The following is a 13248-nucleotide window of genomic DNA, read 5'->3' on the forward strand; positions in this document are numbered from 1 at the left end:
AAAGAAAGCATCGCTTAAGCTCATTATTGGGACACCAGTCATCCCTTCCCTCTGGGGACACAGAGGAGGCAAGTAATTAAAAAGAGATTACTGAAGTGTAATGAAGGAAGCCAGCACCTTCCTGAGAAAGGAAATCAGCAGAGATCACCCCCTAGCCAAGGCTGCTCAATTCTTGGGGCATAGGACTGTACTCATGCCCTCAGTAAGCCCTCAAGTGTATGGAAGGAATGAAATCTGTCATCTCGCTCCACCCATTTGTCATGATGAGTGAGCCTCAGTGTCTCTTCTCAGACGTGTTTATGAGCTTCCGTCTTGTGGCTCTTGAGCAGGCATGAGGGTCTTGAGCGCTTCCGGCAGGGGCACTTGTCATTCAGTATCCTGGGTCCTGGCTCCACACTGTGGCTGGTCCAGCCCAGGCTCCTTCTGCTCCAGAAACACCAAGGTAATTGGTGCTTTGCTAGATTCGGGGTCAGGGCAGAAGAGCCCACCCAAGGCTGGAGTCCCTCTGGGGGCAGGCCCAGGAGTCCACCTATGAGCGAGGCCCGAGGTATTTCCCATGCACATCACACTTACAGGAAAGCCAACCCCATGGTTACAGAGGCCAGTGGGCCCAGGAAGGTGACTCCCGTGTTCCTCATCATTGGAAACCTACCACACTGACTTCAGGATAAGACACTTTGACCTCTCCAGCATTTAGGAGGAAGGATACATGTTAGACTTGAACTGTGACCAGTGGCCGGGTTAAAGGACAAAGCAGTAAGCAAGGGACAGATGCTGGGTGACAGCACAGGCCCTTCTTCATGCTCCTGTCCCTCCCCAGCCAAGTTCCCCCTCATCTCCAGAAAAGCATTCCACGCCCGAGTGCTTTGTGTGGAAGATGGAGCATCACCTGCTTGGAGAAGATTATGTCTGCTCGGTGTATTTTTGGATCTGCTGAGTACCAGAGGCGGCTTCGGCAGTGATGCTGGCAGCTGGTCATGCCAGGAGCCAACTCAGGGTCACTGTCAAGGAAGTCCTGTAGAGAGTGGCTGTGATACAGCTTCCCCTACCTCGAGCTGTACTTGGTAGCTCCTCACTCCCAGGTCCAGGCATGTGATGGACAGGGGGGTGTACTCAGAGGGCCCCATTGGGTGATCCAGCTTCTCAGAAATGGCCATGGCCATTCCAAAAAAAAAAAAAAAAAAAAAAAACCCAGAAAGTTCCATCCCGTGTCCCCTGCGGACGCCTGACTTTGGAGTGTGCTGAGAAATTAAGAAGAAAGAACAAATTGACCACCCGGTGGTTGTGCCCGGCCAGCCGCTGTCACCCTCTTGTCACCACAGTCAAATGTCACCAGATAGGCGGGCACCAGGCAGGTTCTTCGAGCCAGCCATGTTCCAGGCATTCCCATGAATCCCCTTGGTCGGTCCTCATGACTGGGCCGCACGCTGTGAGCCGGTTACATCGGTGCTGTGTTACAAAGGAGGAAACCTAGGTTCAGAGAGCTGTGGCATCCCCCCACCCCCCACCCCACCCCTCAGAGCTAGATATGTAGGGCTGGGATTAGAATCCCACAGCCTGGGGACTCACAGTTTCTTCCCTCCGGTAAAGTGAAGGCTGCTTCACTGTCTGCCCTTAGGACTGTTAGACAGATGAGCTGCACTGTGGTGGACATAGCTTCGCAGAATCCCTGGCCCAGCAAATACCAAATGTCTGTATAATTATGTGTATTCTACGCTACTCCAGCTTGTGCTGAATGCTCGGTGATGATGTGGCCAGCGGTGTGGAAGTTATTCGAGTAAAGGAATTGATTAGCATTTTCATAAGCCACTTCACCCCTGAGTTTATTGAGTCATTAAAGGGCCAGGGGGGGCGGCTTTGATTCTTTGCACTTTATGGCACTTTCATGCTCTAGAAGGATTTGCGAGGCAGGAGTCTGCACAGGGTGTGAGTGCCCACTGTGTGCTAGAGGTGAACTGGAGAGCTGGGAGAGGTGGGACAGTAGGGGCGGGGGGGGGGGGGGCAGGGGAGGCAGGGGAGGAAGCAAGCAGGAGCGGTTTTCTGATGAGCCTTTGAGGGTGAGTTAGAGGTGCAGCACAGACCACAGGGAGAGACACAGTGAGGAGCACTTTGCATAGTCCCAAGGCTGAGGAAGCAGCGCATGTCAGAAGTGGTCAGGGCATGGAGAGTGGGAGAGGCTGCCTGCATCCTGTTTCCTGTGGGCATCTTTGAATGTCCTCTAGGACAGAGGTTTCAGTCTCGCACTCACAGCCCTAGGATGGTACCTAGCGTTTACCCTGTAGTATCTGTGGGTTCCTGAACCCTCTTCCAAGGAGGCTCTCGTGTTCTCCTGCATGACTGTGGCAGGAATCATCATGGATGCCTACCGGCCTGTTTCTGGAGTGGGACTACTTTGAGCCTTGTCACTGGTAGGGGGACCCTGAGGACAGCGTAAGTCCTACCTCTCAGAGCCCAGCCCTGTGGCTTTGTAAACCAGGAAGTCCTCGCTGCTCAGGAGGGTTACAGGAACTGTACGTGGTCTAGCCTGCGCCCTGTGAAGGCAGCACAATTCAGCGTGCCCAGCAGCTTCTAAGCCAGTCTCAGCGAGCACTGGCAGGGTTGGGTTAATTTAAGACCTTTCCAGAGACATTCTGGAAGCCAGGAATTCTCCATGCACAGCTGGGATCAGCAGCTTCAGAAGGAAATACTTACTTTGATTCACGATTTGAGGGGACGTGGTCCAGCGCAGAGGAGACAGTACAATGGCAGGCAAGCAGGTCATGGGCAGCTTCTTTGTAAGGGGAATGTGTTCACATCTTCAAAGATCAGGAAGCAGAGAGGGCACTGGAACCTGGGCTGGGAATCTCAAGGCCAGTGACATACTTCCTCCAGGTGGGCCCTGCTTCCTAATGCCCTACAGTCTCCCAGTTGGGGACCAAGTATTCAAGTACATGAGCCTTGAGCCTGTGGGAACATGTCACATCAACCTCCACAGTCCTCGGACCACCAGGACACGTGGGATGGCACCTGGGCTGGTGGAATCACTGCCCCACCATGCAGAGGGTCCCAGGTCTGGACACCCGCCTGGCACAGTCTTCCCTGGGGTATAAGTACCCCCTCCCTCCTTGCCTCTGCCCCTGCCTCTCAAGCAGACATCACAAGTGGGTAGTAGGCACCTTCCTTCCAGAACTCAGACTTCATTTTCATCTGGATTTTCAATGTTTCATTTCTTTCTTTTCTTTTCTTTTCTTTCTTTTTTTTGGGGGGACAGGCAGTTTTACTGCTATTGTTATTTTTAGCATTCATTTTACCCACTGTAAATACAAATGAAGACATGGTACAATTAATTTCCTTGCTAATCAAAATATTTGATGGAACGAAGCAATTTTTCAATTCCTGGAACTAATTATAGGCATTCTCTAGAAGGAAGTGCCGAGTTCAGTGCTGTTTCTAATTAGAATCCTCTTGTTACCTGCTGAGTTCTTGGGGATGAGGATTCAGGAGGTTCCCCGCTCTGGGGGATTGGAAGTGATGCTGTAGGATTGTCTCTGAGTCCTGAGAGCAGAAATGGCTCTGGGAAGCGTGGTTGGATGGGCTAGCTCTGACCTGCATCGTTGATTCGTACACCTATGGGTTTCTGAGCTGATGTTGCAACGGACCTCACTGAACCCCCTCGTCTGAGCCTGCTTGCTCTAGGGCAGGATACTGCCTCTGCCCCACAGGTGCCTCAGTGGTATAAAGGTCATTGAGAGCCAGGCTCCTCTTCCCAAAGGTATGCCCTGAGGCTACACACACACACACACACACACACACACACACACACACACACACACACACACACTACTCCCAGGCACCTTTGCTGTAAAGCTGAATGCTGGTAGAGGGTTTCTGCATCTGAAGACGATGGCAGTGTCTTCTCTGATTAGGAAGAACATTCCTCTTAGTTATAGAAAAAAAGCACAATTTCCCCCCATTCAGATGGGACACAAAAGCGCCAGACCGGGAGCCATCTGTTCTTCCCCGGCGCCCACGGGTGCTCAGTGAGGCTGCTGGGGGCTGAGCTGAGAGGCTGCGGGAACCGGGGGGCCAGAGCCCAGCAGGCTCTGAGCAAAGCCTGAGGGAGCCTGGCTCTGCCTCCGGGATTGCATGGGAATCTCTGGGTGGTATTGGTGACCATATGGGGACCACGGTGTCACAGTGATTGCCAACGTGGTCTGAGGATCTTTGTGCCCGTGTTTTGTGGTGGTTTAGAGGTGATGACAGGAGTTGACCCAGCAGGTGGGATTTTCAGTGACCTTCCTTTGTGCAACATCTGTGCTTTCTGAGTGACCTTGGTGGAACTGCAGGCGTGACTGGTATACACAGGACAAACACATCTCCAGCTGGCGTGAATTACTGTGTCAGCGAGAGGTTCCCAGCTCATCGTCTCCTTTTCTGCCATCTCGGGCCCTGAGCATCTTCTTGGACAGCATTTAAGTCCTCCCTTTGGCACCCCCCCCTTTCTGGCCTGAGAAGGGAATGATGTCATCAACACCGTGGGCTACTCCCCAGTTGCAGGAGGGAAATGTGTGGCTGGTACTGGGTTAGAATGTGAGTATCACTCTTTGCCGGCTCTGTGCCTTCATGACAGTGTCAGGAGGGGCATTACACTGACCAGGGCCATGTCCCGTCTTGAGGGTCCTCCCCCTCACTTGGGAGACTTGGCCCACGTCTCTCTCCCCTGGGACACTAAGTTCCATGTGAGCAGAGCCTAGAGAGCCATAACCTGGCTCTCCAGCTGAAGTCGGTGTGCCCCAGATCATCAGTAAGTACCACCTACCCCAGCCTCAGAGCCCACTGTGTGGATGGCTGATTCACTCCGAGCAGATGGCTCAGGCAGGTGTGCCACCCACGCCTCGGGCTCTGGGACTCACTCTGAGCGCTGCTTTCTGGATGGAGCTGCACCCATGGACGGCAGGGGAACTGGGTTAGCATCAGAGGTGGCGTGAGTACGTCCAGTACCCTGCCTTGTCACCACCTCTCAGACTACAGGCGTGTGGAGCATGTGTTGATTATGGTGTGTACAGGTGTGCACAGGTGTGACCATTCCTTATGCAGTACAGGTGTGCACAGGTGTGACCATTCCTTATGCAGTACAGGTGTGCACAGGTGTGACCATTCCTTATGCGCTACAGGTGTGCACAGGTGTGACCATTCCTTATGCAGTACAGGTGTGCACAGGTGTGACCATTCCTTATGCAGTACAGGTGTGCACAGGTGTGACCATTCCTTATTCAGCCACCTCATGGTCTTTCTCCATTCCTTCTCCTCCATTACTGATGCTTTCTGGTTAAGTTTTCCCTCGGAACCTTCTAGCAGCTGCACTGTAACCCATCTATAAAAATTGCCCATGCTCCCTAACCATGCAACTAAGGTTGTTGGTTATTGCCAATCAATGCTTTGTTTTATAAAGCCTGCTGATTTTCTCTAGTTTATTTTCTAAGGAGAATGCCAAGAGAGCCAGGGCAGAGTTGACCACAGGGACACTTTCTGGTTCCATAGGTTCCTCCTCCTCTCCAGGCTGGAGGTGATCAGAGTTCATAGTTGGCTAAAGCAGAATCATGCTGTCATGTCTTTGCCTCCCAACCATTGATCCCTGACCACCCCTCAGAGCATGCAGAGTCCTGCTCCCTCTCTCCTTATACCCACGGCGCCAGCGCTGACATCATTGTGTGTCTGCTGTTTGTTTCTTGGTTCCACTGTGCCTCAACATCTCCCCTGACCCCTGAGGAATCACCCCCTCCCCGGGAAACGGAGGACTGGAGCCCTTGCTCTCTCTGAAGTTGTTCATCTGTCAGAGCGAGAAAGCAAAAGTGAGCCTAGAGGTCAGAGAGAAATGTGACAGGAAAGCAGCAGGGGAGGGGACCAGTGGATGGGTCTCCGAAGCCACAGACTGGAGGAGGAATGGGGACCGAGAGTACACAGGCTCCCCGAGCAGTGCTGCACCTGAGGTAGCCTGCAAGTAATAGGAGCCCTTAGCCGCAGCAAAGTGAATGAGGTCACAGAAAGCAGGAGCCCATTGTGAGGCTGGCCTCCTGTCCCGGGGTGGAGCCCTTAAGGGTCTGGCCTTGAAGGGATAGTCACTCCCAGAAATCAGCCTCCCCGGGGGAGCCTGCCCAAACGTGGGCACAAGAGACCGTCACAGTGAGGTGAGAACGGGGCTGAGCCGTTGGGGTTTTGGGTGGTTTGGATATGGGGTCAGAAAACTGTCAAATGGATAGAGGGCTTCCATTTGCTGAGGAAGAAACCATGTAGGCTCGCACTTTGCTGTTGGTGCTCCTGGGAGAGGAGTCTGATGAAACTGGTGAGCCACGTCTTGGTTGGGCTCTGTCCCTCACCAGGGCCATCTACGTAAGGCAGTTGTGACAAGCAGCCACTTGATAAAAGGCTCCGTGGAGGGGGCTGATGGCCCATCACGGGTGGGCAGAGCCGATGCCCAGCAACACAGACGGACTCTTGGCCAAGCTCCATGACTCTTACTAGATCATCGTTACAGCCTGCTTCAGTATCTTGTGGGTCAGACCCTCCTGCCGCTAGCCTTTCCTAAAATTGTATGGCTGCATATTTTTTAATCATCAGTGTAACTGCCAAAATGTCTATTGATTCCTGCCCACCCCTTTCCATATATCCAGTGAAAGTGTGTGTGGGGAGAGGAGGAGGGAGGGAAGAAAGGATGGAAGGAGGGAGGGAGGGAGGGGAGGGAGAGAGATAGATTATGTGCACAACCTCAGGACCCATCCACCTTGTTTGGAGATAGGATCTCCCACTGTCCTGAGACTCTATTAGTTTAAGCTGGCTGCCCATGAACCCTGGGGATGCTCCTGTCTCCACTTTCCCAGGCTGGGATTGCAGGGGCAACCACCCTGCCCCCTTTTTAGGGTTAGACCTAGGAATCTGGTTCAGGCCCCCGGGCCTATGCAGCATGCTTTACCCACTGAGCCTAGAGATGTTTTCTTAGAACTTGAAAGGGGCTTTGTGGCGTGAATCTGACTTTCTGTCAGGAACATGGCCTTGTTCTCTACTCATCCCTGTCTCAGTAAATGCAGGTTTCTCTCAGGAGGCTCCGTCACTCTCGGGATCTCACCTGTGTGTTCAGCCTGTCATTAATGTGATGTGGAATTCTCCTCACTTCAACTGATAATTCATCCATAGCTAGTCTTTTCAAAAGCCCGTATTGCTTTCTGTGATTTTAGCTCAGATTGGACCACTTTCCTAAATTGTTCGGAAACTTTCTAGCCAATTGGTCTTATCTAACAAGAATGATGTCTTCAGCATTTTATTCTTCATCTTCTTATCTCAAAAGGTTGGTCTTCTAAAAATGTGTATAGTAGGCCAAGCATTTTATCATCCCCACCCCCCTATGGAGAAGGATGAGGCATGGGGGATGCTGAGTCTGTGGCCAGCCTGGGTTACATAGATAAATCATTAAATAAATAAATGAAGCCAACTATATAGGGCAGGCAGTGGGTAAAGACTGTAAAGATGCTCCATCCTGGAGACCTGAGTCCAGTCACCAGAACCCGTGTAAAGGTAGGAGAGAGCCAACCTCATGACTTTCACCTCATGGTCATCTCAGTTACCGCACAGTCATTACCTCAGGTCAGTTTTATCCCCGCCCCCAGTAGAAGAGGAACCAGGCACAAAGTGGGCAAGCTACTTATTGTAGATCCTCCCAGCCAGACAGAGGTGGAGTCGAGCTGAAACTAGCTCTGGCCCTGCCTGTCTTCCACACTGAGCTGCCCCAGTGTTTCAAGTGTGCTTTTGGACTTAGAGGAGGGACTCCACACCAGGAGGGTACCCTCTGGTCTCTGGGTGCTGACACACTGTGGAAGGGCAGGGATTGAGGATGCTGAGCTCTGGGACTCACACTTCCAACCATGTGAATTCTGAAAGGCATGGGACACACCAGTGATTCCACTTCGATTTTTCTCAAGTGAGAGAAGATGCTCCTTTACCTCACAAATGACGTCCAGTGGGCATGTGAGAGACTCTAGTATCCATGGATGGTCAGGGCTAGGGTCTAAGTGGAAGTGTGTGTCTGTGTTTGCAAGGATAGTCCCAGCTGCTGCTGGGCTTTGCTACAGTTCCATAAAACATGTCGCCAGACAGTGACAGAGTGCAGCCATTGCTGTTGGGTCACTGAAAGCATGGCCAAGTTGGAATACCACTTCTGAGGATCTGCTGTCAAGGCCTACTGGTTGTCTAGCACAGCCCTGGCATCCACAGTAAGGGCCAGTGTCAAAGCAAGGATCAGGATGAGACCCATCATCAAGATATGCCAGGGCCAGGGCTGGGACCAGGGCCAGTATTCCTGCACTGGATCTCTTGAATTCTCTCACCCCTGGGTTATCACTGGCCAGGTCCCCTTTACCATCAGAGTACCACCTTCCCTCCTCAGGTCTAGCTTTAGGAGGTTTGGTCCGCTCAGCAAGGAGGTACTTATCAAAGCTGTCTCCTACCTTGCAGGAGATTGAAGACTCTTTTAACACACACCTTTACACAGGCCTCCCAAGCCTGGCTGCATTGTGGTGCCCAGTCTCCCCAGAGACCTGACCTGGCCAGCTCTAAAATAAACTAAGAGTCCCTGCCTGCTTTCCTGGCTCCTTTGCTCATATTTCATGAGTGACTACCCCTTGCTTGCTACTCCAATCCATCCATCCCCCTAGTGAAGTGCCAGGCACTAAGATGGGGTTAGCCCTCCTCAAGCCGCCGTCTGCAAGCCCCTTGCCTGCTCATAATTATAAAGCTCCTCTGCCCTGGTCCAGGAAGCCCCTGATCCTGGCCCAGGTTGCACATCTCTTTGCGGGGCTCCCCAGCACCACGGACAGCTCCAGCCACCGCGGCAGGCTTCTGGGGATCCAGAAGTCCTTTTGCCAACCTAATGTGGTTATCACCAACTGAGCCATCTCCCCACCTCTTTCCTGAGTTAAATGAACCCAAAGACAGCCATCAGGAGGAAACAGGAGAGAGTCTACGGTGCACCCTCCCTGGGGCTTCTCAGTGTTCCACAACCCCACCTTCCAAGGGCAGAGTGCCACCCTGGGGACCACTTTCATGGCAAGTGAGCCCAGGCTTCCACACAGCTGGGCTGACCTGTCATTGGAAATCATGATGCATCTGTTCTTCTCTGGCCTATTAAGCTATGCCTCTCTGCACAACAGAGGTGACTGCTGTTTACTCAGTGGATCGTTTTCCATTCTGTTCTCTGCAGACTGCTGATGAGTGGGCAGAGAACATGCCCAAGGTCCCACCCCCCACACTTCCCAAGGAAACGGCCAACAGAGACATCTTGGCACGAATGCACAAGGCAGTGTCTTCCCACTATCACACCATCGTCCAGGAGTTCGAGAACTTCGACACTGCGAAAAACAACACAGTCTCCAGAGATGAGTTCAGATCTATCTGCACCCGCCATGTCCAGATCCTGACGGATGAGCAGGTAAGACTGTGGCTGCTCAGCTCAAGCCATTGTTGGACAGAGAGTTCTACGCTGCACTCTGTTTTTTAAATGTTTCATTTTCCACCCCAACCCACTCCCCCTTTTCTTTCCCCCCTCCTTACCCTCCTCCTTTTCCTTCTCTACCTCCCCGCTTCCTCTTCAATAAGCTCTCAGTACATAATCCTTAATAACCTGGAACTTAGACCAGACTGACCTTAAACTTGGGGCGATCTTCCTGCTTAGGTGTCCCAGTGCTGGGAGTGCCTGCAGGAGCCACCACACCCTGCCGAGGTCTTGTTTTGTGCTAAGTCATACTGAAATTCACAAGAGCGGCTGTTGCTACAACAGCTGTGAACCACACCATCTCAGGCAGGGTGAGCTTGCTGTCCCTTTTGCTGTGAAAATCAGACCCGGCTCCCAGTCCTCCTGCATCTGTGATCATCTGGCGCTGGCATGATTGACAGGGCTTTCCCTCTCTCTGCTGCACCCTGGGGCAGCATGCTCTGCCAAGCGTGTTGGGGATGGTGCCAGAGTGCTAAGTACCACTTAACTGCCATCTTGTCCCCATGACCTGGCTCACCTGCGTTGTAGAACCTTGTCTCACACTCAGAGGCGTCCAGCTCTCCTGACTTCCAGAGCTCTGAGCAGGGGGGGAAGGGACGTGGCTCGGAAAGCTGTGGGTATAATCAACCTTCCAGGGAAAGAGAACGGCTTTCTCAGGAAGGAGTATCTCTGGACATTTATCTACAATTTTACCCCTCAGACAGACACCCCTAGCAAGTGAGAAAGGTGCTTGCAGGTAATAAATCAACTCAGGCTTCTGGGCCTGTGCAGCTGTGCGCCTATCCAGCTGTGTGACTCAGAAAAGTCAGTTGGCATCTCTGTTTTCCCTGGTGTTCCTCCCTGGGCCTTCGTGGCACCCTTCCCTCCTAGCCAGCTTCCTCCTCTGCCTCTGCCAGGACCTGGCCCTTGCAGAGGGAGGCCTTTCCAGCCCCACTTGGCAGAACTAGCCATGACCCACTTGGCCCTTCCAGCGCCCTCCTTCTTCCCAGTCCCCATGCCCCTGGTCTCCTGATCACAGCCTTGGCCTCTGAGCCAGTTTCTAGGAGCACAACCACCCATCTTGGTGTGCCGCAAATGCCCCGAGGTGTGAGTGGTGGTGCTGGGCAGCTGTCAGCAGCAAGATTGTCTCCCCCCCCCCCCGTTGCCGTGACAAGAGCACCATGAGGGAGAGAGGGTTTATTTTGGCTCATGGTTTGAAGGTGCAGCCTGTCACGATGGGGAGTGCAAGACAACGGAGGCTTGAGGCGTGTTGTGTGCACAGCCAGGAAGCAGAGAGAGGTGACTGCTGGTCGCTTCTTACTTTTTACTCAGCCCTGGACCCCAGCCCATTGGATAGTCCCACTCGCATTTAGGGTGTGTCTTCCCACCCTAATTACTGTAATCCGGAAGACTCTCCACAGACATGTATAGAGGTTCATCTCCTAGGTGATGCTAGATCCTGTCCAGTGGACAGTCAAGATTAATCATCACAGCAGAGGGGGGACATCAGAGGCCAGGCGAGCGGTGCTTATGAAGAAGTGCAGGCTACTCCCTATTGGGAAGGAGCCAGTGGCAGCTGAGAGGCCATGGCCAGGCACCTGCCCTGGACCCTGGTCTCCCTGACAACAGGATGCAGGCCCACAGAAACAGAGCAGCAGCGCAGACAGGAGCAGCAGCCTGATGGCAAAGCAGCCCCACCCTGTCCCCAAAGGGTCTGCATTCTCAGAGAACTTTTAGACAGCAAACATACTGAGTAAAATAGGCAGTATCTTAGCCAATGACAATGCTGTGTATTTCTTTAAAGGCAGGAAAAGGGTACAGATGGAGTGGGAGACATGCTTGTAACTAGTAGGGTTGGGGAGGCGCTCTGAGCAGGTAACCTCGAAGGGAAGACCTGGTTACTAGGTAGGGTTAGCTGGAAGCAGAAGGGACATGGATGACAAGGGCTGTGATGGGGTTGGACCACTGGCGGATGACCAGTGCTTGGAGGAGGTTGAGCCCAAGCCCGGAGTCTATCCTGTAGGACAGGAGCCAAGTGGAAAAATTTTTGTCTTCACTCAGGGGTGTGAGAGGGTGGCGCTACCCTGTGCCAGTTGGCCTGATCGGTGGCTTTAAACAGTGGTCCTCTGGCTGCTGTGTGGAGATAGAGATGAAGGGCAGGGACCAGGGGCGGACTATTGACAGAGGGCACCAGAAGAGGTTCTAAGGGTGTCAGAGCTGAATCGCACAGGATGCGCCAACATCAGTGCTCACCGTGAGAGCGGCTGCGTTCACTGTGGGCGGCAGTAGATCTGGGTGTTGGTGTTGGGCAGGACAGAGCGGGTGGTTCAAGGTGAGCTATCTGCATGAAGCTGTAAAGGAGGGTGCCATGGCAGAGGCTGGGAGGATGGGCAAGGTGAGGGTGGACATGGCTAAGGACCTAAGATGCAAGCTGAGGGTGCCAAGGGCAGGCACAGCTTGGGGGCAAGAGATTGAGAAGTCTGGGAGATGGGATAGGGCAGAAGAAAAGACCAAGTAACCGCAGTGATGTTGGGGAGGAGCTGGGGAGGTGCTGGATGTGAATTGTGTGTGCATATATGTGTGCTTTCATGAGTGTGTAAGCATGTGTCACATACGTATGTGAATATATGTATGCACATGTATATGCACCCATCTGTGTGTACACACTACAGGTGTGCGTGCGTGCGTGCATGCGTGCGTGCGTGCGTGCGTGCGTGCCCGTGTTCTTTTATACACTACGTCACTGCAGTTGGGTGGATCTCGTATGCACAGCTCACTCTTGGCTCCACTCTGGATGTGGTTGAGTCATCCTCATTTGCCCAAGGGTACAGGAGCATCAGCTGGTCCTCTCTGAAGTTTCCGGAGCTTTGACTTTCTAGTCTTGCCATGTAGGCAGCACCTGTTTGTCCGCCTATGTGAAGCGGGGCTCTACTGTCCCGGGGGGGCCCCGTGGTCCTCCCCCCATCTTCAGCACCAGCGCTGTCTGGCAGCCATTCTTTGATGGAGGGTTACTCTAACTCCACTCTGCTCCACCAGATTGTAAACAACCAGCACCTGGGTCTCCGGGCTCTGTCAGGCCAGGAGTGTCTACATCAGTCTCAGCTCTCCGAGTGTTTCAGTGCCGTCACATCGGCTCCCCTGGAAGTCCTGTGGTGGTGCATGTCTGCAATACCAGTACTGAGGCAGGGGCATCATGAGCTCCTTGCCAGTGTTGGTGGGTTCCTGCCTCCAGGGGCTAGGGGTAGGGGAACCCGTGACACTTAGTGGACTGCACTGGTTGAGCTTCCTGTCTGCTGCCCCAGACTCCCTCTCTTCCTGTCCATGTCTACTTTCCTCCATTGTGCTCGACTGTGCGGGGTCTTTGTGTCTTTGAAGTGTTCTGCTTCATTGTAAGAAAACACTTGGAACTTCATACCTTCAGTTAAGTTTTCTCGGCTGTTGTCATAACCGCTTTGCTAAATTCAGTCATTTTGTAATAACTTGTCAGCCAATTCCCTGAGCTGATACCTCAAGCCAGTTCTGAACAGCAGGCAGGTGTCCTTCCAACCCATATGCCTGTTATTTCTTTTTCTTGCTTTGTAGCAATGCCTAGATCCCATGGTCCTTCCAAACAGAGCTGTGACAATGGCTTCCCTTTTCTAGCCTTGACTGAACAGGAATGCTTCAGTGTTCCAAGGTTAGAATTATTTTCCCTAGAGACACTTCCATATATCAAATGTCACGAGCTCCCGATCAATTGTTAAGTTCTT

The 13248-nt window shown here is 52.8% G+C and overlaps 1 protein-coding gene across 2 annotated transcripts in view; it reads left to right on the plus strand.

Annotated features, from left to right (window-relative positions):
* Positions 1 to 13248, plus strand: part of Efcab6 (EF-hand calcium binding domain 6) — a 188341-nt gene that overhangs the window by 164849 nt on the left and 10244 nt on the right. For both annotated transcript variants that reach the window (XM_059248006.1, XM_059248008.1), the window contains one exon: positions 9230 to 9457. In XM_059248006.1, the coding sequence (XP_059103989.1) occupies positions 9230 to 9457 (228 nt within the window). The remainder of the gene's footprint in view (positions 1 to 9229; positions 9458 to 13248) is intronic.

The sequence above is a fragment of the Peromyscus eremicus genome, chromosome 20 (genome assembly GCF_949786415.1).
Source record: "Peromyscus eremicus chromosome 20, PerEre_H2_v1, whole genome shotgun sequence".
NCBI lineage: Eukaryota > Metazoa > Chordata > Mammalia > Rodentia > Cricetidae > Peromyscus > Peromyscus eremicus.